The sequence below is a fragment of the Aegilops tauschii genome, chromosome 2 (assembly GCF_002575655.3).
Source record: "Aegilops tauschii subsp. strangulata cultivar AL8/78 chromosome 2, Aet v6.0, whole genome shotgun sequence".
Taxonomy (NCBI): domain Eukaryota; kingdom Viridiplantae; phylum Streptophyta; class Magnoliopsida; order Poales; family Poaceae; genus Aegilops; species Aegilops tauschii.
In genome coordinates, this window is record NC_053036.3 from 390,231,169 (window position 1) to 390,256,378 (window position 25,210).

Below are 25,210 nucleotides of genomic sequence, written 5' to 3' on the forward strand. Positions count from 1 at the left end.
ATTGGAGTTGCTCTAAGAACATCTCTCGCTGAATTAAGCATTGTTCAAACTTGGTGTTACTAGTTAACAATGTGTGTTTGGCAGAGGAGAACAGAGTGGACTAGTAGCTTGTGATGAATATAGAATGGCGGTTTCAATGGTATCTCGCTCTGCAGTCCACAATGCAAGATCCGCTTTTACACTGTATGTATGTGTGGCTAACCAAATGGAGGTGGGGCACACATACAGATGTATTATAGTACTATATGGCTTGGCTATGACAAGCCTTGATCGACGCCAATTTAATAGGGTTAGGTGGAACAAAGATTGATGCCCAAGTTGAGGTCTATAGTTTATTTAAGCGTGTTCAAACTCGTGATTCTCTTGGAAGGTGCATGTGGGGCTAACATGGACTCGATCGAGCATCATCGTATACGTCAAGACGAGGACGGTTTGGGGCATACGTTGTGTGGACTGGACTTCTTTGGACATGGAATCAGTAAAAGTCGTAGAATCTGATTCCCTCAAGAAAATGTAAAAATTGTGGAAAGGGGGAGGCTGGGTGGTTGCCTGGTTGGGGGCAAAGGTGAAAAAGTGACTAGGAGTGTGAAGAAGATGCGAGGAAGAGCAGTCAGGAGTGGACCCTTACCGAAGGAGGAGTAAAGCGACCAGACACGAGATTTGGCCAGGAAAATGGGCCGGAGAAAGGGGAGGGCATCAACGACCGTCCCTGCTGACGAAACCATGGCCCTACCATACACCCCTGAAGCTGCCTCCTGTCGGGCTGCCCAGCTTTCTAGAAACAATATGGCTTCCTATCATTCCATTCTACTTTTTGTGTATATGAACACTACAATATTTAATTAAACAAGTTGGAAGTTGCAAGAGAGTATTTCATTTCAATGCAATTATCTTCACTGTAGCATATAAGCATTGTGATATGAGTAAATCATACACTTTTGTTCTGTAAAGAAGTCAAGCCAATGAAATCCGGTCACTCTGAAACTTCTCCATCGTCAGTCACCAACACAGTAAAAGACCGCAGGCGAGCCCTGAGAATCAACCTTCGCTACTTGATAGCATTCATCATGTAGCATGAAGGCCCGGTATAACAGAAAGCTCATGTGCTCCAAAAAGGCCAGCAGCTGCAGAATATAATTATATGCATTATCACACTGCGTCAAAAAGTAAATGCTAGCTAAACATGATAGGCATGATAATTTCAAATTCCATGCTCCTTTCAGCATTACCGAAGAGTTTCCACGCACTAGTGACGCTACAAAGACGTGCACGTCACTTCTGCTAGCCAATATGACAACTAGAATGGACAAGGTGGGACACCCATAATTTCGTGTGTTCGTGAGATGAAATCATAAGATCACATGGTGAGTTGGTGACATGGAGGGCCACATAAAGGTATACGAAAATTGGCACTCATTGACTAGTTACGAGGCGTCTGTTAGACACAAATGAAGTTAACAAACTAAAATGCCCAAAATCACTAGATCCAACTTTTTTACTAGTATAAGAAATTCACTAGCATGATTTGAGCACACAGGTATCAGGACAAAGACTACTTAGTTACCAAGACAAACATGCTAGAATGTACCAGGTCATCTGCAATTTAGATCCGGGCACCTGATCTGAGGACAAGTTCTCAAGTTAATTCCGCCACAGTTCCACCATTATCTGTACAGTAATTCATTGACCTATTGGAAGTAACAGAAGTTAGTTCAGAAATCAAAACACTTAACCTCGAAACTTAATAGATGACATCCCAAGGCTTGTTTTAACATGTTTTCTATGTAAAATTTGAAAAGTCGAGGACAACGATTTCCATTGAAGAAGCTCTAGTGCTCCACATTTAACATTTAAATCTGCAAGATCATACTTGCCATGCTGTTTGCTCATTCTCCAAGTAAGATCATGTACAAGAAAAAATCAATATGAAGAGATTACCACAATTCATGCTTGTTGGGCCTTCTCTTCTTCCAACAGCAAATGAATGATGGATCTGACCACTTCGTTGTCAACAAAAGTTGCCATCTGAAATCATACATTCAGACCAACTAATTAGAAAATTGCAAGATACAGCATATAGTATGAATACCATCTTCAAGCAGCCTTCTGTGCATAGCACGTTATACATTTTTGCATATACTGAAGCAGCCTTTTGTTGAAAGTAGGTTCCAAAATTTTACAAATGGTTAAGTGATACAAAGCAAATGTATGCGAAGATGGTATGAATACTATATTCAAGCAGCCTTTTGTTTATAGCAAGTTATACATTTTTGCATATAATGAAGCAATCTTTTGTACAAAGTAGGTTATACATTTTTACAAACGATTAAATGATACGAAGCAAATGTATGCGAAGATGGTATGAATACCATCTTCAAGCAGTCTTTTGTTCACCGCAAGTTATAGATTTTTGCATATGGTGAAGCAGCCTTCTGTTCAAAGTAGATTATACATCTTTTATAAATGGTAAAGTGATATGGAGTAGTATAAAGCAAATGTATGCACAAATGTGCAGGAGACGCTACAACTGCATGGCATATTCACGTTATCAGTGGTTTCACCTTTATATATCAAACAAAAAGGAGACAACATACCTCCGGCTTTCTTGTCAATTCTTTCAGAACAGCATCAAGTGTAATGCGAAGTTGCTTGAATAAAACAGCAGTCTGTGCAGCAGCAGTTAACCTTAGCCATCCGTCTATAATAACCACTCCAGCCTGGAAACAAAGCCAATACAAGTTTTTGTTTCTGAGCATCGATCGGTTCATGACAGCATACCATGAAAGGCAGAGGACGAAATCTTAGTTGAAGAATCACAAATTTAGTAACATGTTAGCTTAAGTGCAACCCAACAATTGTGAATCGTACTCGAGTGACATAGTACGAAAAATACAAGGGAATTAACGAACACATGGCCACCTACACCCATATACTACAGTTTTTCGAAAAGGTGGGGTTCAACGTATTTGCCAGATACTCAACCATTTTAAATTTCCGTGCGCGCGCGCGGGCGGGGGGGGGGGGGGGGGGGGGGGGGGGGGTGGGTGGGGGGGTGCTTACCTGGTGTTGGATTACCATTGAACCACCAAACAGAAGGAGTGAGTAGGGGGAAATGACACTGGTATCACGTAGAAACACCTTACTAGTCTCAACCTGAAAATGGGGAACAGATATTTAGAGCTCGCATTTGCTGAATTGGTGTGCTGGGGATGATACCATAATCACAGATACATTATTATACGGAAATGATAAAAATCCGGCATCAGATTTTCAGGCATGGAAAAACGTTATTCATGGCAATTTATATTGGCGCGAGGATGGCAAATTTATTTGGCAAGCACGGCAATTTCCTGGCAAGAAAATGAACTGAGGCGGATTTGCCATGTTCATCAACTAAACTTGCCGCCCTCGGCAAACATAATTTGCCATGGAAAAATTTTCAATTTGCCATTCCTAAAAATCTGACGTTCGCTGGATATTCAGGTCTTTATTATATGACATATGGGTCACTAAAATCGAGCACTACTTCAAACAGAAATAGGAATCTAAGAAATTAATTAGTACGTGCAAATTTCTCTGAATCTGCTAGTGTCTAGAAGCCAAGGTAGTGGTACATATACTATCTGACACCAAAAACATATTATACAAAAACTAACTAAATAGACAACATCCACCCCAAGAAGAAAACAAGATGGCAGGGATTGAGAGATACTCATCCAGTCATGCAAGTGTAAAACAAACCTTTTCAAGGAACACCAGAAATGGGTATTGCACTGACTTCAAGCTGTGATTCACAGACGATGGGTGTATATGAACTTCTCGCCTTCCATCATACCATCGAGGACGATCCTTACCAAACAGAACATCAGATGGCTTTCTGCCACCCAAAGCTCCTGGATCAACACCCTCCAGAGTTGCTGCAACATTAGGGTATAGACCTGCACTTATGACCGACTACAAATGCCACATAAGCATTTTATAAAAATGTTAGCATAACATTGAAATTTTGAAAAATAAACAATATGGTAAGATATTATACTTCTGAACAAGTAACAGTACGAGATCATTTCATAAACATGTGCATATTTATTTTAGACTGTGGTGCACATCAACAAACTGACAAAAAGGTGTACAAAAATCACGTCATTACCTTGATAACTGAGGTATAGCCAGCATATAAGTTGAACGGAAGAGATATATTGGCAAACCAACTCTCAAGATTGCTTTTTCTATTCCCATTCATTTGATTCTGGAAAACGGTAAAATAAATTGGCATTAGAAGATTGATTTTTATGTCTGTCTCCACTCAAATTAGAAAAGGAGAATTCAGGCAACAATGAGTAAAAGTAAAGTGCATTGTACCATCTGCAGTACCCCAAAAGAAAGGAAGCTACTTCCTCTCTTCTCTATCTGATGTTACTAAATTTTCAAGGTCTCGAGACAGGAATTTTAAACATGACTTTTACAACTTTGTAGTCATACAACAAATTAAGAAAACTAAGTGTAAAATATCTCAACTGCCACTAAAGCCCCTAAACTTCATAAATTAAATTAGCAAGTTAGTACTCCTAAACCTGTAATCTGGAAAAGTAGAAGTTCAGCTATTTTGATTTAAAAATTATTCATATAAGCAACTTGCGAAAGTGAAACTAAAGGCACCTCCTTTCTTTTGAGGGTGAGAAACTCCCAGAGATGGAAAAAAAAAACTGGAATAGATTAATTGTGAATCCTATATTCAAATTCAAATATAATGATATAGGTGTTTATGCCTATTTAAGGTAGAAGTGCACTGGAGGCAGAGTTAACTTGGACCATCATGTGACACAAACCGCCAGGATCACCCAAGTGATCCACATGAGCTTTGTGATTTCAGTACACAGTTTGTAATCAACTAACAGGACAAAGTTATAAGACACATTATACAAATTTAGAGTAAATTATCAGGTTATTTTTTCAATCAACTAACAAGACAAAGTTATATGACACATTATCCAAATTTAGAGTAAATAATTATCAGGTTAATTTTCAGTTACTTACGAACTACTAATGCAATTCTTTAAGACATACCAGATTATCTTTAGGAAGATCCACAAGTCCAATGTCTGCTAATAATGAGCCATACTGTAGACGCATGTCCCTGGGGATAAAAATCAAATTAGATGGTTTGTAGTTGACAGTTACTTTACAATTTTACTACAAAATAAAATTGAAAAACTGATGTTTGTTAGCAGTAATTGCTCAGTTGACTCTATATTAAAGTATAACAAATTTGGAAGTAGGCGTGAACAAAAAACAGGTTAACAATCGCTTTTACAATTAGTAGTGACTACAGAAGATATGTTCTTGCACCGACACGGGTACAGAGGAGAGCTGCAAGTTACCAACCAATACTTGAGCTTTGCTAGGTTCACTTAAACCCTAGCTGGTATGACTACGGTTACCATGTGATATTGAGATGGTTGGGTGGTTGCTGATGTGGTAGCGACAAAACGAGAAAATTGACTTATCTGGGCTTTTTTTTAATCTCAAAAACGGTGATAAGTGACTAGTTCCTTCTATCACAGTATTACTAACCAGAATCTCAATCTAGAATCTGAAAATTAAATAACTGTTAGGAATCCAACCTGATCATATACATCACTGTACTGTTCAAGTAGAATGAACGGCAAAACTGATGAGCAGATCTAGCTCCATGCTGCAATTCAGAATCATCTTTTTAGAAATCCTTATATCTGTAACTCCTTTTAGTGTCTGGTATGTACAGCACAAACCATGCCAATTGTAAATTCTAAGATAAAGCATGCTGCTAACTATTATGCATACATACAACTCTATCAAATGACAAAAACTGAATTCCATAACAAAAGAAAGCAGTTACCTCTTGCAGTATCCGGGACCACTTGTTGTATGCAATAACCATTAACAAATGATCTGATTGTTTGTTATCTATTATAGAAGTAGACCCATCAAGATTTTCATTCAACAATGCAGCCTTTGCTTTCTCTACATTTTGCTTCTGTGTTACAAAAAAACAGGAATATCAGGACATAATTAAAATACATAAAATACTTTTTTCAGAATAAAATACATGAAATATTTATCATTCTATACAAATAATACCTCATCTTTTGGAGAGATGAAAGGGGATTTATAACTCAGAAAAGCAGCAACAGAAAGAACTGGTGATAAGCAGCCAAAGATAGCCCCATAGAGCATCATCTGCAGTTCTCATAGGCTTAATTAATCAGAACATCAGAACAGGAAGAAAAAGAGTTGGTATAAACTACACAAATTATTTTGGACAGATAGATTAATTTTAGTGAACCCTTGGACAGATACAAAACCGATATGTGGCAAAACTCAATTAATCACAAGGTATGAAAAGGAGCACTACACCTACAAATCAATGTAAATTCTTCTACATTAGTCAACTGGTACAGAAATGGATAAAAGGGGTGCAATATGCAACAATTCAAAGATACATGAGGAACACAATAGGGTCTATCACTGAAATTTTTAATTCCATCTTGCATTGAAAATAGAATACGCCTCCAGATTTTGTGAATAGGGCAGTGTAGCGAAGACTAAAGACCAACTGACGAAGGGGAAGTAAAACGGCTTCCAAATTTGCATGGTAACCTTAAGATTACAAATAAGATCCATCCTAGTCCTTCCTCTCATGCAGTACTAACAAAATTAATGAACGTTACAACTGACATGGTGAGATTGTCTTATGGCAACCATCATAGATGATATGCTAATTAGGAAAGGTATCCCAGCAATCTACCAAGTTACTTTGATGAAACTGTATGCATCAAATAACTAGTCCCTCCATCCAAAATACATGACATTTTAGATATGTGCAGGGTCTCTATGATGCAACCTCAGCCGCTATTTTGTATGTGAATACATAGTACAAAATTATAGGAACTGCAAGCTTATAAAAAAATGACAAATCTAATGATATAATTTTGATTTGACTAATCTCAGTAATCTTATTATATACCAATAGTTAAAGTTTGACTGTACACTTTCTAGGAAGTCGTCTATTTTCGATGGATGGGGGAGTACTACATATGATAAATGAACCAGTAAAATATATGTTAGCCGCACCTTGCCAATCAAAACATCAACGGGTAGTTTTGCTAAATGATAGCCAAGAGGTGATAACTCTTCATGTCCTTCAAAGGCTCCAACCTACTCAAAAGTCAAGACAACAAACAGACAGGATAAAGTTTGATGACGAGCTAGAAAAGAAATATGAATATTGATCTACCTATGATCAGCACACTGCAGGTTTACATGATAGAAAGCAGAATGGAACCTTAAATAACAAGTCAATTGCAGAGGAGATAGCTTCTTCTTTTGGGGGCTCTACAGCCTGCAAAATTATGATAGACAATGTAATGTGAGCACTCTGAAACACAATGTCACACAGCTGACACAAAACAGCAATCAAAACATATATAACTATAATGAAGCTCATGTTGTGACAGAAAACTTGAAAGGTACCATGGATGTGACTGACCCGCCTCCCTACCCACCCAACACAAAAAAATGGCATTTGGGGGGAGGGGTGTTGTACCTTTAGTAGGAATGATTTTATGTCACCCAGATGAAGTGATTTTATTTGCAAACACAGCTCAGTCAATGGCATCCGCAGCATCTCAGGCACCTTATAAACAAAGTAGACAGAAATATCAGTGCAAAATGGTTAAATGTTCCATCTAGGATGAGTGAGATTATCTTTAGCATATGAATAGTACTAATGTAAGTGTAGCCCACTTGCGTCGAGACAATACATATTTGCATATGTTGAAATATTGGATGCAAAATCTCTTGTGCAGAATTCAGATTTCTAACTTCTTTAATTAAATGCAGATGGCATGTCAGGACTCAGATAGCAAGTGCGGGAAAACTGGTAGGTTTTTATGAAGCATGATCAACAAACAAGGAATAGCAGAAAGGTCCTTATACTCTAGAGAATCTGACTGATGTATCTTGGACGCAAAAGATCTTATACAAAAATAAAGTGAGTATGACATGCAATAACCTGAAACGGCCGCATCAGTTTTTCAAAACGATGGTGAGTATAAAGGCAGAAACACAACCCAGGCCTCACACGACCAGCTCGTCCCCGTCTCTGTTTTGCATTTGCACGAGAAATCCAATCTTCTACTATGCTTGACATTTTCTGCAAAAATATGCGACAGAATAGTTAGAAGTGTCATTTACTTGAGATATTATGTCTCAACTTAATCATCGTCATAAACATATTACATATGGCATCCTTATAGGATACCATTTTATTAAGATTTTATCATGTCAATGAATGCATTAAAAGGTTATTATCATGGTCACGAGGGCAACCACAAAAAGAACGAAGCTGCTAAGTCATTGATGTGTTCCGCACGTGCATGTTTTCTAGAACACATCCACGTGCGCTTGCTACTGTGGGTAACTAGGCATCATAGGCTACAAGTCTAAATCACAGGCTTTACACAATGTGGCCTTGTAGAAACCTACACATGATGCACATATGACCACTACACCATCAAGTATGATTTCATAAGTGCACTACTTCATTTGTTTAATTTTCTATAATGGGGTTATACTAACTACTTCTGAAAGGTATTTCACTCAGAAATCCATGGCCACTACTTCAGATAAATAACTTAACAATCAGTTCGGACTTTTGGTTATGTTGGCTAGTGCATGAAGCTTAAAATGGTATCAGAGCCTAAGGTCTTGAGTTCAAGTCCTGGCTTTCACAATTTATCCACAAATTGATGCTGCCCCCCTCTGTGTCCACGTATAGGCCTCCTGAGCCATACCTCTGAGTCTATTCACGTGTTGACTTCCCGCGTCACACGTGAGAGGGGGTGTTGAAGTGTATGTGGATTGCCTAGCCCTTCCCATCAGTTCAGACTTTTGGTTGCGTTGGCTAGTCCATGAAGCTTAACAACTAGAATGTTGTGACGAAACCCATAGGCTAATAAAGAGAGTGCAATAGTATTTCACCCAGCAGTTATACTTGGCGAACTTGTGCTTGTGGTTTGCATAGTGTATTGATCCTTGTTGGAAAAGTTTTACTTGTTGAAAAAGCACAAATGACAGATACAAACAAGAGAGATACCTTCTGCGGGTTATAACGATTCTCTTTGTGTTTTCCAGTATCAACTACATATACAACATCATCAATTGTAATGCTAGTCTCTGCTATGTCCGTGGCAAGAATAACCTGCAATACCTTGTCGTAAGTACTAATAAGTAACTAAGTACTTGCTAGATTTAGGGAGACAAGAGTACTCACCTTGCGAATGTTTTCTGGTGGAGACTGGAACACCTTCCTTTGATCAGTGGGTGAAAGCATTGAATGCAAAGGAAGGATCCAATCAGATGATGCCCCTTTGAATCTAACTGAAGCAGATAATCTATCAATCAGCATTTCGATCTCTGCAACTCCCTGTAGTACAATCAATGACAAATGGATGCTCCACATGATAAGAAATAAGAAATATATGTATTTCAAAAAACAAACATTAAGCTGACATAATGCAATAAACTTACAGGAAGAAATACTAGAACAGCGCCTGAGGGGCAGTTCTCGTCAATATAGCATATTAAGTCTTCCAGCAGATCAAAATCAATGACATCTTCGTTTAAGCGTTTCTGAGTTGACAATTGAAGATTTTCAGCGAGAACTGAAACGTAATAAAAGAAGGTGCAAGACATATGGTTCAGAGAACAAACTCACTAGATTCAGGTTGGTCCTTTCACTGTATGACTGATAGCAATCGGAGCTATAGTGAGGATTAACATAATTTTCAGAAAGCATTGACTCGTCCCCCCATGAGGACATGACAAGGTTCTTCATTCCTCTCCGGTTATTCACTGAGCTACTAGCATGCTTCCACTGGAAAAGAAATTGAGAAGGATTTAGGCATTGATATAGCACACAAATGATGAGAAACAGTGAAGGACAAGTATCATGCATATAAACTTGCCCACCGGCTAGCTTCGAGGATTTGAAGGCGCAGATACTTGCACAAATGCCTATCACTGTATACCATAAGATTAAGCATATGTATAACACTCTTTCCCTAAAACAATTCAAATTTCCAAGTTTCTAACAGGGAATTCTAGCTTGTGCAGGTACGAGCCTCATCATATCCTTGCATCATATTGGGCTGGCAATACATGGAAAATAAGTTGCATGCCATCCTTGATTCTTGAAAACAACTGTGATCAAACACAGAAGATCAAGAAAAAGATATCTAGCACTCACGAAAACCTAAGATGTATTCTGTGCTAATAATATCATATAATAGAAAACTAGATCAGTATATAACTTGAAAACAGGGGATATTTACAAGATATAGTATACAGTTTGAAAACAGGGGATATTTACAAGATAGTAATTGAGACAGAGCAGCAGTCGTCAAAGGCTCCAACAGTAAGGTTCTAGAAAGGGGCTCCAACGGTTGATAGATTTGTATTGAATAAAAATTGAGCAAAGGGAAACCTTTTCTCCATGCTGTGCGAAGTATGCTCCTGATGCAGGAGAATCCAAAGCAAGACAGTACTCCATTTTCTCATAAACATCTTCAAGGAAGTGAGTTGAAACTGGGTGTGTTCTTCCTTCAACACTAATCACAGGGCAATCTCCAAAGTATCGTGCGAATAGGCTTGAATCAACAGTTGCAGACCTGAAGATAAACACAAAGATATAAATACACAGATCTCATAATAATCGGTGCAACAAAAAACTGCAAATGATAAGAAAATATATAAGGGAATGGACATTACATGAGAATCACTTTCAGCTTTCTTCCTGGTTGATTAGAGCGTTTTTCAACAAGACTCTTAAGAACAATCAGCAAAAAGTCGCTCTGAAAGGGGCAAATTAGGATTAATCATGTGCTTCATCTGTCATACGAAGAAACAAGACATTTTGTAGCACATAAAGAAAGAACATACACAAGCAAGTACATACCAAAATAGTGCGTTCATGTACTTCATCTACTACAACATGAGTAACATCACTTAAGTCTTTGTTTCCCTGAAATATGTGAAGTTTGTAAGAAAGAATCCTTAGCAGCTATTAAGGAATGACAAAGGCAGAAGAACAAATATTAAGAAAAAAAACAGTATTATTTTTTAGTAGCCGAAAGCCTGAAACTTTGGCACACAATCAAAACACTTCATGAAGACACAACAATGATAGATATGAGGGCAGTACTTACAGATAACTTTCTCAGAAGGATACCAGTTGTACAGAACAGAAGCTTTGTTCTCTCATTCCTAAAGCAGTAGAAAGAATCAAAATTATTACAAACATATCTACAACACACCACCGAGACTTGTAATAACTCCGAATGTATATCATATGCATATGAGAAAGAAAGAACAAGCACCGAGCACTGTCGAGACGAACTTGATATCCAACCAAGGAATCTTTAGAGCCAGGTGAAGATTCACACCTTTCATCAGACACTCTTTCTGCTACTGAAATGGCCTATAAATAAGTAGACTAATCCAAGTTATATTTAACAATGTATGTATGTTCAATCAAAAAGAAGATATGGATTGATGTATAAAAAAAAAGATATGGATGATCATCTCCAGTGACTGCAAGATCAGTGCTTTAAATATAACAGATAGAAATAGGCAGTTACCGTCCCAAATGATCTCATAATAATGCAGCATTTTATGATGTACAATCACTATATGGTTGAGCCTGATTTTTTTTGGGAGGAATTCAAAAAAAATCTAAAGCTAAGGATGTTGCAACATAATCTTATATTATATTGTATTTTATTTGGGTTGCTCAAATTAATACCAAGACGTTGGATTTAATTTAGCATATGACAGGAGGAAAATAGTTTCCATAATACCCTGAGTCGATTCGATCATTCATAGGCATTTGGTTTTTTATTTGAAGTTCATCTTGTCTATCTTGCTTACAGGTTTTTCCAAGCCATTTGGTTTTTCTTCTACTATTATTTTTTTGTGTGTTAAATAAATTCCGAAAATCAATATTTAATTATATTGATTTTCTCTCTCTTCGGACCATGGACAAATATAGGCACGTTCCTTGCCTTGTGTATCACCACCGAAGCATCTCTCTATTCTCATTTTTTTTCCTATTCAGTTCAACCACCAAATTAACAACACGCCCAAGGCCCAGCGAGGAGAACCAAGCCGCACAGCCCAGCCGAGCAGAGAACAGCAGGTCGCTCGTCTTCCACCTCCAGCCTGCGCGTGCAGAAACGTCCATGGCTGCCCTCTTCTCCTCCTTGCCCCATCACTTCTAGACCTCTTTACTCCTTAACATCAACACTAGAACTATAGCCCAACCAACCACGAGTCCATCCAGCCTGATCGTTCCTCGTTTAACTGACTTAACACCACACAAGAAAACTGACGAACTTAATGTCAACCATTGGCATTCGTCACTTGATCTCCCTCTCCCGGCCATTTTTCCGAACCACTCGCGTCACTACGTGCGCCTCCTCTATAAAAGCCCTCTGGTCTCATTCACCTTTCGCATCACCCACAATCTTCCCCGCAACAGAGCCACATCTACCATTTCCCCTACCATCGCCGCAGGTGAGCACTTTGGCCCGATTCCTTCCACCAACCGAACCCCCTCGCCACATCCCACCTCCTAGACATCTTCCTCTGGCCGTTCGTCGTCGTTGGCCGCGCACATGACGGAGCCATGTCGCCGCCACCACTTGGGGCCGACGCAGCCGTCACCTGTGAACCTTTCGTCGATTCCATCCATGTCACGGAGTTCCCCTCGTCGCAAGGAGCAGCGCCTACCATCTCTACATCGCCGTAGTTCGACGACAACGACGCGCACCAGAGCACGTCAATGTCTTATTCAACTTCCATATCTCCGACAAGTTCTCGGTGATCTAAACCCAAGCCTAAACCCATAGGGCGATTTTGGATGATGTTAGGAACGTCTAGGAGTTGTGTGCTTGGACCTCCTCTATAAAAGCCCTATGGTCTCATTCACCAATTCCTTTCGCATCACCCACAATCTTCCCAGCAACAGAGCCGCATCTACATTGTATTTCCCTTACCTTCGCCATAGGTGAGCACTTTGGCCCGATTCCTTCCACCCCCTCACCATATCCCACCTCCTAGACATCTTCCTCTGGCCGTTTCATCGTTGGCCGCGCGCACAACGGAGCCATGTTGCCGCCACCACTTGGGGCCGACCTTTCGTCGATTCCATCCGCGTCACGGAGTTCCCCTCGTCGCAAAGAGCAGCGCCTACCATCTCTACATCGCCGTAGTTCGACGACAACGACGCGCACCGGAGCACGTCGATGTCTTATTCAACTTCCATATCTCCGGCGAGTTCTCGGTGATCTAGACCCAAGCCTAAGAACTCTGTGACGCGGATAGAATCGATAAAAGGCGTCGGCCCCAAGTGGTCGCCTCACTACGTGCGCTTGGACATCCTCTATAAAAGACCTATGGCTCCGTCGTGCGCGCGGCCAACGATGAAACGGCCAGAGGAAGATGTCTAGGAGGTGGGATATGGTGAGGGGGTTCGATTGGTGGAAGGAATCAGGCCAAAGTGCTCACCTGCGGCGACGGTAGGGGAAACATAGTGTAGATGCGGCTCTGTTGCTGGGAAGATTGTGGGTGATGCGAAATGAATTGGTGAATGAGACCATAGGGCTATTATAGAGGAGGTCCAAGCGCACGTAGTGACGTGAGTGGTTCTGAGAATGATGGCCGGGAGAGGAGGATCAAGTGACGAATGTCAATGGCTGACATTAAGTTCGTCAGTTTTCTTGTGTGGTGTTAAGTCAATTAAACGAGGAACGATCAGGCTGGATGGATTTGTGGTTGGATGGGCTATAATTCTAGTGTTGGTCTAGAAGTGATGGGGCAAGGAGAAGAGGGCAGCCATGGACATTTTGTTTCTATACGCGCAGGCTAGAGGTGGAAGACGAGCGACCTGTTGTTCGCTACTCGGCTGGGCCGTGCGGCTTGGTGCTCCTCACTGGGCCTTGGGCCTCTGGTTAATTCGGTGGTTGAACATAATAGAAGAAAAGAAAAAAAATGAGAATAGAGAGATGCTTCGGTGGTGATACACAAGGCAAGGAACATGCCTATATTTGTCCAAGGTCCAAAGGGAGAAGAGAGAGAAAATCAATATAACTAAATATTGATTTCCGGAATTTATTTAATACACACACAAAATAACAGTAGAAAAAAAACAAATTGCTTCGGAAAAACCCAGAAAATCCATGAACGCAAGATAAACATGATGAACTTCAAATAAAATACTACGAATGATTAAATCAACTCAGGGTATTACGGAAATTATTTTCCTCCTGTCATATGCTAATTAATTCCAGACGACTTGTATTAATTTGAGCAACCAAAATAAAATACAATATAATATAAGATTATGTTGCAACATCCTTGCCAGTTTTTGTATATCATACAACTACTCCCTCCATCCCAAAATTCTTGTCTTAAATTTGTCTAGATCCGTATCTAGACAAATATAAGACAAGAATTTTGGGACGGAGGTAATATAATATAGAACAATGATGTTGCATTGAAAAGAAAAGATGAAATATAAGTTCTAAATCGTGATTATACCGCTATCCTCCTAGGTTGTGTGCAAACAATGTTGCAATTACCACCAAGCTCAGACTCAATCATATCATCCAAAATAAACTGTGGCACCTGCAAGTGGATGACAAATAACCATGAGAAATTCCACGCTTCTGGAAAGATTAGAATTAACAGCCCAAGCTGGTACTTGTGCTGCATTGTCTTCAGTACCAAATATATTTCCAAGTGCTCTAGAAAAAACAAGTTAGAAATATAACAATTGTCAGGCCCGGGCGCAGGGGTGTGCGACCTGTGCGGCCGGACAAGGCCTCCAGGTGGCAGGGGCACCAATTTAGGTGCACATCAGTAACTTTTCTTTGAGCAGAAGTGCACATCAGTAACTAGTCCTTCATGTTAGTTAATGACAGATGCAGCCAGCAGGCCGAAAGGCCCGGATAGTGCTGCATGCCTGGAGAATACCGATTGTTCGCACACACAAAAAAGGCCTGGAAAATACCGATCGTTCGCACACACAAAAGAAGGTTGGAAAATACCGATCGTTCGCACACACAAAAGAAGGCGTGAGCGCAGGAGCAGTAATCCCAATCTACAGTGTAACCCTAACGGCGCAGCAGACGGACGGCAGCTGCGGGCCGAGGACGCAGCAGAGGACCGGCAGCTGCCAGCATAGGCAGGGCCCTCAACACAGCAAGGGACAGCAGCAACAATAGCAGGTGAGTGGGCAGGCACACGGCCGTATTCCGGCAAAGTGCTAAATCGACTCAATCAAATCAATCTCTAAATCAACTAATACAGAGCAGTTCAATGTACAGGACAGGTGCTAGCTCGCTCGTTGCCACATTCATTTTACAATCCTCATAGTACTAATCAAGGGTGTGTCATCTTTGTCCAACGTGCACGTCTGATCGATCTCACTGTGATGGCATCTCGCCTCTCCATCAGTCCCTCACGCCTCGTCCAGGACATTTCGACGAGGACAAATTTGACGTCTGTGAGTTCCGCAGTCTTAGTTCTACAAATAAGATCCTGCTAACTGTTTGATGTGTATACCTTCAATTTTGTAATTTTTATCATTTATATACTTGTATATTAATATCCAAGTTGTGTCCTCTAGAGAATATGAATCTAGTTAGGAGACATGAGAAGAAAATTAAAATTAGAGGATTTAATTCAATATCATAAAGGAGTTGTAGATAAGTTGATTATAGTTTGATCTTTCTAGGGAAATAGGCCTCATTTTAGAATTTGGCACAGAGCCCCGAATTTCGCCGGCCCGGCCCTTACAATTGTATTGGACAGACAGGACACCCATATATATCACAAGATTACTCTGTTCACATATTGAATGGTGAAATTGAATCATGGAAAGATTAAGATCTTAACTGCGCCCATATTATGAGGATGGCACTATGCTGAATCTGTCAAGCATGAGCCCACATGTTATCATCATGGACATGGATTCAACAGTCGGCCAGCATGTCCAATGCAGCAACTTGCATTTTCATTAAGGCATATGATACGAAGTAGTCAAGTACATCCAACAAAGCCAGGTCGAAATTAACAAATTTTCAAGTTGGCTATACAACCTTTCTCAAATGTGGCAAGCAAGTGAGAATTTCAGAGTCAAGTAGTTTATGGCCAAGGTATTGCAAACCACAACTACTGGCAGAATTTGTGATGGCCAGAATGCTTGTGCAGTACAAAATTGGATACTTCCCTTGCTTCACCCATAATTAAGATATACGTATCTCTAGGGAATCAAATGAAAAACTGTGATGAATCATCTATGTGCACTCGCAGAAAAGGAGAGGATACGGTTGTGTGATGTGATGCAAAGGCGTGTTGCCTGTCATGTGAAATGGTTATCTTGCAATAACCATTGGCACCAAAGAAATAAGATACTAAAATAGGAAATAACATTAAAAACTAAGGAACTTGGATAAAAACTACTGCAGGTACCTGAGTTGTTTTCCCGCATCCAGTTTCTCCGCTGACAACAATTACATCATTCTCTTTCAGTAACTGTAGGAAATGGTTTTTCAGTCTAGCGATTGGTAAAGAAGCTCTTGCTCCCAGCATTTTCTGAATTCAAGGTGAACAGAGAATCTTTAGAACAAATATAAAAAAAAAATGGAGAATACTTGTAGTGCAATGCACATTCACTGCATACCAGATACTTGGGCAACTTCCTTTTGTGTTCCAACTGCTTTTTCAAAGCTGTGCTCTCTGCTTGCTCTGGTCTTGATCCTAATTACAGAAAGGCCACATTAATAGTTACACTTGGTTTCCTAACACGCATATGAAGGAAAATTAAATAAGTGGAATTACAGTTACACTTGATTTATTAACACATGTATGAAGGAAAATTACAATAATACAAGATAGTTTTAGAGAGTGAGATACAGTAGTGATATCACAATAGAGAAACAATGTTAACTAAATACAAGGCAAGATAAACAATCCAGGATATAATATGGTTCAAGTTGAAAAGTACCGCTGGAACAGATTCGATGTAAAAAGATGCAACCATATTGGTGCCAGAAAGTTCAAGGAGAGAAGGCAGGTGTCATTGCTAAATACACTACACATCAGAGACAAGCTTGCTGCCAATAACATACTAGGAAGGTCTTGGAAGGAGGAAAATGATAACCAAACACATTCATGATTGCTTGGTGTACTGATGTTATTCAGAAAAATCTTTCGAGATAAAAACTTGAGTAATGATCTGTTCAGCAAAATACCTGCACGGTTCAGCAAAGTTGCCTCTTTCTTCTCATAGACAGAATTGGTCTCCTTATCATTCGGAGAGTCAATGGATGCCCTGCCCTCAGGAGCACCTCTGATTTGATATGGAAGAGTATTATGTGCGTCCATATCCAATAACATATCCACAAACCCAGCTCTTCGACTATCCTCGGTATCCAGCACCCTTGATGTTGATGAAAATTCTAATTCACCTATTTTTTTCATGACCATGCAATATTTAGCAGAAAGGCACAAACGAACTATAATTCATCAGGTAAGAATGCATGATCAAAAATTTCTAACCTTCTTGCCATCTTAAAACAAGTGATGAGTATGGTTCAATAAGCAATTGACGTAGTGGAAGATCAGCAAACAGTTGATATAGAGCAAATGTCGCCACTCTACTTTGTGCTTCCTGTTTACAAATTAAGCAGATGTTTATTAACATTCAAGGCAAGGAACAATAAGGTTATTCATTTTTCAGATGTTATCTCAAGAAATAGCATTACAAAGTGTATCTCAAGAAAGTTATCAGAATAACTAATTGAATTTGAAATGGATTGCTCTTTAAGAAACATTATAAGATACATATACATATATGGTTAGTAAACGCTAACCTGAACAGATACGTATTCTTCATCTTTCTCAGGTAACTCAATTTTCGTCAAACCTCCAGCCTTCCGACTTTTACCACGGCCAGTAGAACCACGCAATACATTAACAGCATATATAAATTTACCATCCTTTTCTGATGTTTTACTATACTTCGGTGCATCCCAACCAAGTTTTTGACAGAACTTCTGTAGAATAGCTTTTGGCATTTTACCACAATCTCCCTATAGAACACCATAATAATGAAACAGTTAGAGACAAATGCATGACAGGACAAAACAACACCTAAATAGCTTCGGCAGTGAAAACATGTTGGATCACACCATAGGAAAAAACATGGGAATCATTTCAGTATGTTTGAGTAAATGGAAATTCTCCTATGGTATATAGTGCAAAGGAATCTTTAGGAGAAAGACCTGTGTATTGCAACCCTACAAATCAAACAGAACACACAGGAAAAAATCTTAAGGATTGCAGTCTTCCAAAAATCCTTTGAGAAGGCCCTTACTGTTTCAGATTGTACAGATGTGTTCATTGCCCAAATAATGAGTCTCCAGAAACCTCGACTTATGAAACTTCCATATATGTTATAATTGGTTGTTAGTCCTCATGGAACCATTGCAACATAGTTGCCATTGACAGACATTCTGTTCAACTTCAGTCATTACGATTTGTATAAGCTCAATTTAACTTATGCACTTAGCTGTCCTACTCAATGTAATTTCTCTCCCATACATCCTCGAAGTTTTTTTAGCAATCCTCCTGTTGCAGTAGTCCATTAAGGTATTTCCCAAAAAACTAAGGCCTCATTTGGAACATGAGATCATATCATTTCCTGCAACAGTCCTGACTCAGAGACAGACCATCCATACAGCGAACCTCACATAATAATACAGCTATATAAATGTAGCAAACTGGAAATCTAGATAACTTCAATAATGTGCATGATATATATTTTTTCTCGAACACGCACCCAAATGTGTATCATTGTGTAAGAAGGGAGCGTCAAGATGATGCAAGAGTACAAAGGGCTCAAAACTCAGCGAATCAAGAACAAGGCGCAAGGCGCAAAAAGCGAACAAAACAGAACTGAAAAGGAGAGAAAACTAAAACTAAACTGTACAAGGGCATATGCTGGAACAGGTATATGTTTTCACTCTACTGCATTCTGTGTTTGACTCATGAATTTGTGTCCGCAGAATAGGGGACCAGCAGGAATGGAGGTAAACTTGACGGCTCATATGAGATTTTGTGCAAAGTTGAATGGGAGATGGCAGTCTCTCGCTGCCGCCTCCACATGAACCTTAGGGTTAATATCCAACAGACAATACTACGGAGTAAGGAAATATTAATATGGTGGGATATGTTCTCTTGCCGCTTTAACGAAAACAACCTAATCTAAATCTTTAGTAGTAAAGCTGTTGCAGCTTACTAGAGCATTCAGGGGCAAAATGTTTACACACAGAACATGGGCCCATAGAGTGCAAAAGGGTTCTCCGATTTTCCTACTCAAAATTGGAAGATCCAAGCAACCTTAGAGAAGCAAGAAGGTGAAGCCAACTGTATTTGACTTGACATGTCCAGCTCCAGTCTAGAAATCTAGAGCCAAGCTATGCAAAACAGCCCTAAAACTACAAATATGAAAAAAGAGCATACATAACCACAGTAAAGAGCAAGGGTACACGATTCCTTCACATAAAGATCATGTAAGAGCACCTGACCTTTTTCCATACATCATCTATGTTCCCAAGAAGATGGCCATAACCGTCATGTGACAATTTCTCTATTTGTTGCTGTTTCAAGATTTCAGGGGCCACAACCTCCCAAGCGGACGAGTCTTCAAAAAACAAGTTATCAAGCTCTACTTCCTCTTCTTCAACCTCCTTTGTGCAAGTTTCACCGGCATTTTTAGGAACTTCCTTCTGTAAATTGGATCCTTCATCAATATGGACAAGACTGGGAGATTTGTTCTCACTTGCACCCAGGTCAATCTGACCATCCTCAACACTTGCAATTTCCGAATTAGGCAACACAGGAGATACAGATTGGCTTATATTTTCCTTTGAGTTTCCATTTTTGGAGTTCTCCTTTTTACCTGAAACAAACGTTCATTAGATAGAAATCCAGCAACCACAAATACTTTGAAAACTTATAAGAGACATGTTAAAAACTACTCAAGAATAAGAAAATGATTGATATAGCTTTCATATCAATAATACAATTGTAAAACTTACCCTTTTTCTTTCTCCTACTTGGCTTTGTTTCAGCAACTTCAAAACTTGCTGCTAAACGATCTTCCCATGTGGAGGAATCATTAGAATTTGCATCCTCCTCCTAACATCAATCGAAGGGATGGAACAAATGTACAATGAAATAGGACATGAAATAAGGGAATAAAGAAACAACATGAGAGAGGAATAATGGCATAATGTTAACAAGCTTCATGCACTAGCCAACGCAACCAAAAGTCCGAACTGATGGAAAGGGCTAGGCAATCCACATATACACTTCAACACCCCCTCTCACGTCTGACACGGAAAGTCAACACGTGGATAGACTCAGAGGTATGGCTCAAGAGGCCTATACGTGGACAAAGGGGGGCAGCAGCTATTTTTTGGATAAATTGCGAAAGCAATGACTTGAACTCAAGACCTTAGCTCTGATACCATGCAAACCTTCATGCACTAGCCAACGCAACCAAAAGTCCGAACTGATGGAAAGGGCTAGGCAATCCACATATACACTTCAACAATAATATGGTTCAGTCCGTAGTGTACCAATATGCATTTGAAGTTGTGCCCCTTTGTCAATCAGCATCATTGTCTACAATGTCTACTTTATTACTGAACTGATATCATTTTAGAATGAAGATGTAAAACTTTTCAATCTTTAATGACTCGTATGCAAATTGACCACATTAAAATAACATTAGTACATTCTGCAATATAAATACTTTATATCATACTACTTACTAACATATAATGTGAAAATAAACAGTCAAAGATGTACATTTCCAAACTGTGTCAATGTCCAAAATAACATCTTGCACTCCATAACAGAGATAGTAGTTAACAGACCGTGACAACATACATAATCATGGGCTTAACAGATAAATTGGACTTCAAATGGTGTGAATAGGGCCCTAGATGATTAGTTAATATATTGTATAACTAATTTGCTGTTCAAACAACAAATAACATTTTCAGGAAGCGTCTCGAATTAGCACACAAGTGTCAAAACAATGAAATGGGTCTCCTAAAAACTAGTTTATAACTTTGTATGTCTGACAGGTGTGATGTAGAGGCACTAAATAAACGAAGTTATTTCAGAATATAAAACAGAGTGGTCTGAGCACTTAACTGTTAACAGATAAACAAAAACAACGTATGCCTAATGAACTCCATTGTTTATTGAAAGAGTATTAAGATTTGATGCAGCAATCCCAACGATAAATCACTTGTTCATGTATCTATACCTCCTCTTGCTGTTCCATGTACTGCAAGATCCATGCAGCTTGCGATGACCGCCCATCGTCCAATGTGACGTCCTCTTCTTGCCGTCTCCCAATTTTAATTTCCAACCCCTCAGTGCTAACCTTTGCCTCCTCCACAGGCCCACGACTCTGAGGCACCCAATTATCCTTCGCTGCTGATACTACCTTAACTGAACCCTCTGTTCCTACAGAAGCACACAAAAGTAATCAACAAAAGTAAGCATGGCAAACTAACACCCAGCCATTCAGTCGAATCCATGTCCCATGGCGTGCAGAGTGCGTGCGCATTACCCTGGCGTGCAGAATACAAAATCCAGTATCCACAATTTAAACCAATGAGCACAACTGCAAGTGCTGAAATGAGCTAAAGCTCGTACATAAATCGCAACTATGCATACAAGATACGACGATGCGGACGCGCGCATGGCAGCTCACACAAATGCGCCTGATTACGCACTAGCCGCCGCCTCAAAGCACAAAACCCTAAACCCTCCAAACCAATACCTGCACGAGAAGAGGAGGCGGCGGCGCTCGCGAACTTGAGGGGGAGCTCGTCGCCGGGCAGATTAAAGCACAGCCAATCCAGCACCGACTCAAACGTCGCCGAATCCTGCCCAACAACAAAATTCATCAATGAACAGCCAACTCGATAGCGCAGCAGGATTATATACGCGTTTGGGGGTACGAACTGGTATAGCGGAGAGAGCCTGCTCGATTTGCGAGGAAGAGAAGCCCTCCAGGGCCAGCTTGTCGTAGACCCCGCGCAGACGCCGCCCCTTCTGCTCCCTCGATTCGGCACGCGCCCCTGGAGCATCTAGGGGCGCGGGGAAGGGGGCACCGGCTGTGGAGGAGTTGAGGAGGAGTTGTCGGAGGCGGCGTTCGTTCTCCGACGAGATCTCGAGGCGCGGCGCGGCGGATGAGGAGGAGGAGGGCGCAGAGGGCTTGGGCTTGTGCTTCTGCTTCGAGACCGGCTGCTTCTTCTTGGGCGCCATTTGGCCTGGCGGCTGTGTCGTCTGATCGTCTCCGGCGACGGCGCGCTGGGGGTATCGAGTTCCGGAACAGCGGGACACGTGACGGGGGTGAGTTGCTTCTGGTGGAAGATTGGAAGGCTTTCGACTTTGGAGCCCTTTCGAGCAAATAGGCCCAGATGCATGCTTTGACAAAATTTGATTGACTGTCCAAATTTGATACCAAGCGGCCAGCTTGGTAAGCTATCAACAAAAAATTTAATCAATGACTGTCCAAATTTAATAGTTGAATAAACGGTTCTAATTTAAATTAAAATTAAAATCATAATACTTATTTTGAAACAAAAGAAATAGTTTGTAAAAATAGTGACAAAATCAATATTATAATCAATGTGATGAGTAAGCCTTCGGCAGGAAAACCTATATGCAGTGAGATATTAAATTTGAATTTAATATTTAATATTTTTTTAGTTGGTGATATTCTTGCCATTTGATGCTAACAGTATCATACCAATCATTACTGATTTTCTAAAATATCCCCAAGAAGAATCTGCGGGAAAATGACCTACTGGCAAATAGCAATACGTGTCATGGTAGCTGGATTCTTGCTTGAACATATCATGAAAGGAGGAGACTTTCACCAAGATGCAGATGACTCGTGATGACGTTTCGCTACACCTGAATTGTAATCACTCATCCTACATTCTTTCATTCTTACTGCATTAAAATTGTTGTATGTACATTGTAAAATGACGTAGTTTTGATCTTCAAGTCTCTTATCATATACTTGTGTTATTACAGTTATGGTACTTGCTCTTTTGTAAATAAGTTTCATGTGTTTTTTCAATGAGTTTTATGTCATGTCATGTGATGTGACATGATGCTTGAGATGTATGCTATGTTCTATGCTTGAGTATTGCCTGCCAAATCAGAGAATTTAGAGCGGCCATAATAGGAAAATATGTGAATGATCTAATCAGCATCGCCGGCGATTGTACTAGAAAAACTGCCTCCACAACGTAGAGTACCGCATGCAACTAGTAACCGCCTCCGGCACAAAACTATCGCAGGTGGTTACTACGGACGAAATGTATGTGTTACAAGAAGCATTGGGGGCGTTGCGCGAGCAACGCGGATGGTTTTACGAACTGCGTGCGTGGGCCATGAGTATTAGCAACGCGGGCTTTAAGCCGGAATGTGGAACCACGGTTGCCCCATGTACCCAAACCATCTCCAATGGTCATTCCTGTACTAGTGAATGGGACATGGGAGATCATGAGCTCAAACTACCGAAGCAGCACAAGGCTCTAGTTCAGACTGTTTGTATGTGAGGCTATCGATTGCAATATATGTGTATCCCATGAAATGCAATGTAAAATATTTCATATATGTTTATACGAAATGGAGTATTAAAAATATTTGTATGTGATGTTGTGATTTGTATTGTTGTGGAGTTAGGGTTGCACTGCTAGTAGCAGTCCTACTTGATTGTTGGACTCCTAGCAGAGCAGCCCACAGCTGCATCCAGTATTTTACATCACTAATCGCCCAATTCGTTTAGGTCGGTCAGGGATAAGACTCTGGTTCGCGCCTTTTGATATGTAGCACTGACGGGCGACCCATTAGTGATGAGACATGTCATATACGGGTCAAGTGGCCCCGTATGTGATGTCATCACAGACCTGGAGGTACTAACGGGTCTCGTGCTAATGACTACATTTGGTCGGTCAGTGTTATTCGCATATGTAGTAGTGATGAATGATTTGGTGGATCCGACTAGAAAAGCTCGGAGGTTCTGAAATATAGAAGTGTAGGTGGATATATTTAAGAAATGGAAGTATTTTGATGGCACTGGAGTATTATTTTTAAGCACAAAGTGAAGAGAACCCAACTTACCAACCTCATTCCTTTTTTAATAGTGTTGGCATGTCCATGGACTTTGTCGTGGTTTTCCGTGCTAATAGCCATGTGTTTAGGAATTTTGTGGAGCAATGCACACGTGTAGAATGTAGGAACGAGATTCACACAAGGGATTTACCTACGTAAGGAATTTGGGTTGATAATATGAGAATCAAAATTAAAAATACATATGACTTATCATATTTGATTATGTATAGTTGTAACAAAATTTATTGAATACAAGTAGAATAACAAGTGGAGAACATTTTCTCATGCATGTTAGGTGGTCTACGGATATGAATATTTTTATTATTATTTCTGGTGTTCGTTGTACTGCCATAATTAATGATGAACAAATCAGATATTTTCCTGTAAAAATAAAAGAATATTGTGATGGGTCTTTTTTCATGCATGATTGCATGTGGAGGTGGGCCTTATACCACGCGCAATCGTATGGTGAGATGACATGCTTACATAGTGAAATAAATAAGTTAGTGAGGATGGCTTTTTTAGGTATATACGATACCCTATTCATGTCAAGTATTTTAATCAAGCCTCGTGTGACCAATTACAAATGCCTCTATATCTATATGGATCTGCCCGTGTAAGGACCTTAGCCATGTCGTACATTGTAACGCTCCGGATCCGATGCGCCACGTGTCTTCCGTTTATTCGTCGTCGTTGCCATGTCATTTGCTTGCGTGTTGCATTTTGCCATGTCATCATCTGCATTGCATCATCATGTTTTTCAAAACTTGCATCCGGTCCTTTTCCCCGTTGTCCGTTTCGCGATCCGACACTCTCGCACGCGCCCGTCACCCCTCTCAGACCTTGTTTCGTGAGCGGGAGAAAAACGTTCTCGGAATGGGCCGAGATTTGC

At 40.1% G+C, this 25,210-nt stretch overlaps 1 protein-coding gene across 4 annotated transcripts; it reads right to left on the bottom strand.

The window, feature by feature from the left end:
• Positions 1-851: 851 nt before the first annotated feature.
• Positions 852-22,566, bottom strand: LOC109759553 (DExH-box ATP-dependent RNA helicase DExH7, chloroplastic). 4 transcript variants are annotated; one of them, XM_045233083.2, is made up of 35 exons: positions 22,153-22,566; positions 21,968-22,073; positions 21,446-21,648; positions 20,205-20,304; positions 19,692-20,065; positions 17,976-18,194; positions 17,662-17,773; positions 17,355-17,570; positions 16,784-16,860; positions 16,573-16,695; positions 14,638-14,724; positions 11,418-11,518; positions 11,247-11,304; positions 10,997-11,062; positions 10,810-10,892; positions 10,526-10,709; positions 9,758-9,916; positions 9,571-9,672; positions 9,314-9,466; positions 9,137-9,241; positions 8,054-8,194; positions 7,586-7,675; positions 7,325-7,381; positions 7,114-7,197; positions 6,121-6,219; positions 5,879-6,016; positions 5,625-5,695; positions 5,068-5,137; positions 4,151-4,249; positions 3,742-3,954; positions 3,061-3,153; positions 2,595-2,717; positions 1,939-2,025; positions 1,618-1,688; positions 852-1,124 (listed from the first exon to the last, which is right to left on the bottom strand). In XM_045233083.2, exons 1-33 carry the CDS (start codon positions 22,453-22,455, stop codon positions 1,945-1,947), a joined length of 4,290 nt encoding a protein of 1,429 aa, XP_045089018.1. In that variant the 5' UTR covers positions 22,456-22,566; the 3' UTR covers positions 852-1,124; positions 1,618-1,688; positions 1,939-1,944. The 4 variants fall into 4 exon arrangements, with proteins under 4 accessions (XP_045089018.1, XP_045089021.1, XP_045089019.1 ...); XM_045233086.2 differs by having other exon boundaries at positions 21,446-21,642; positions 22,153-22,564; XM_045233084.2 differs by having other exon boundaries at positions 1,589-1,688; positions 22,153-22,564.
• Between the last annotated feature and the right edge of the window lie 2,644 nt (positions 22,567-25,210).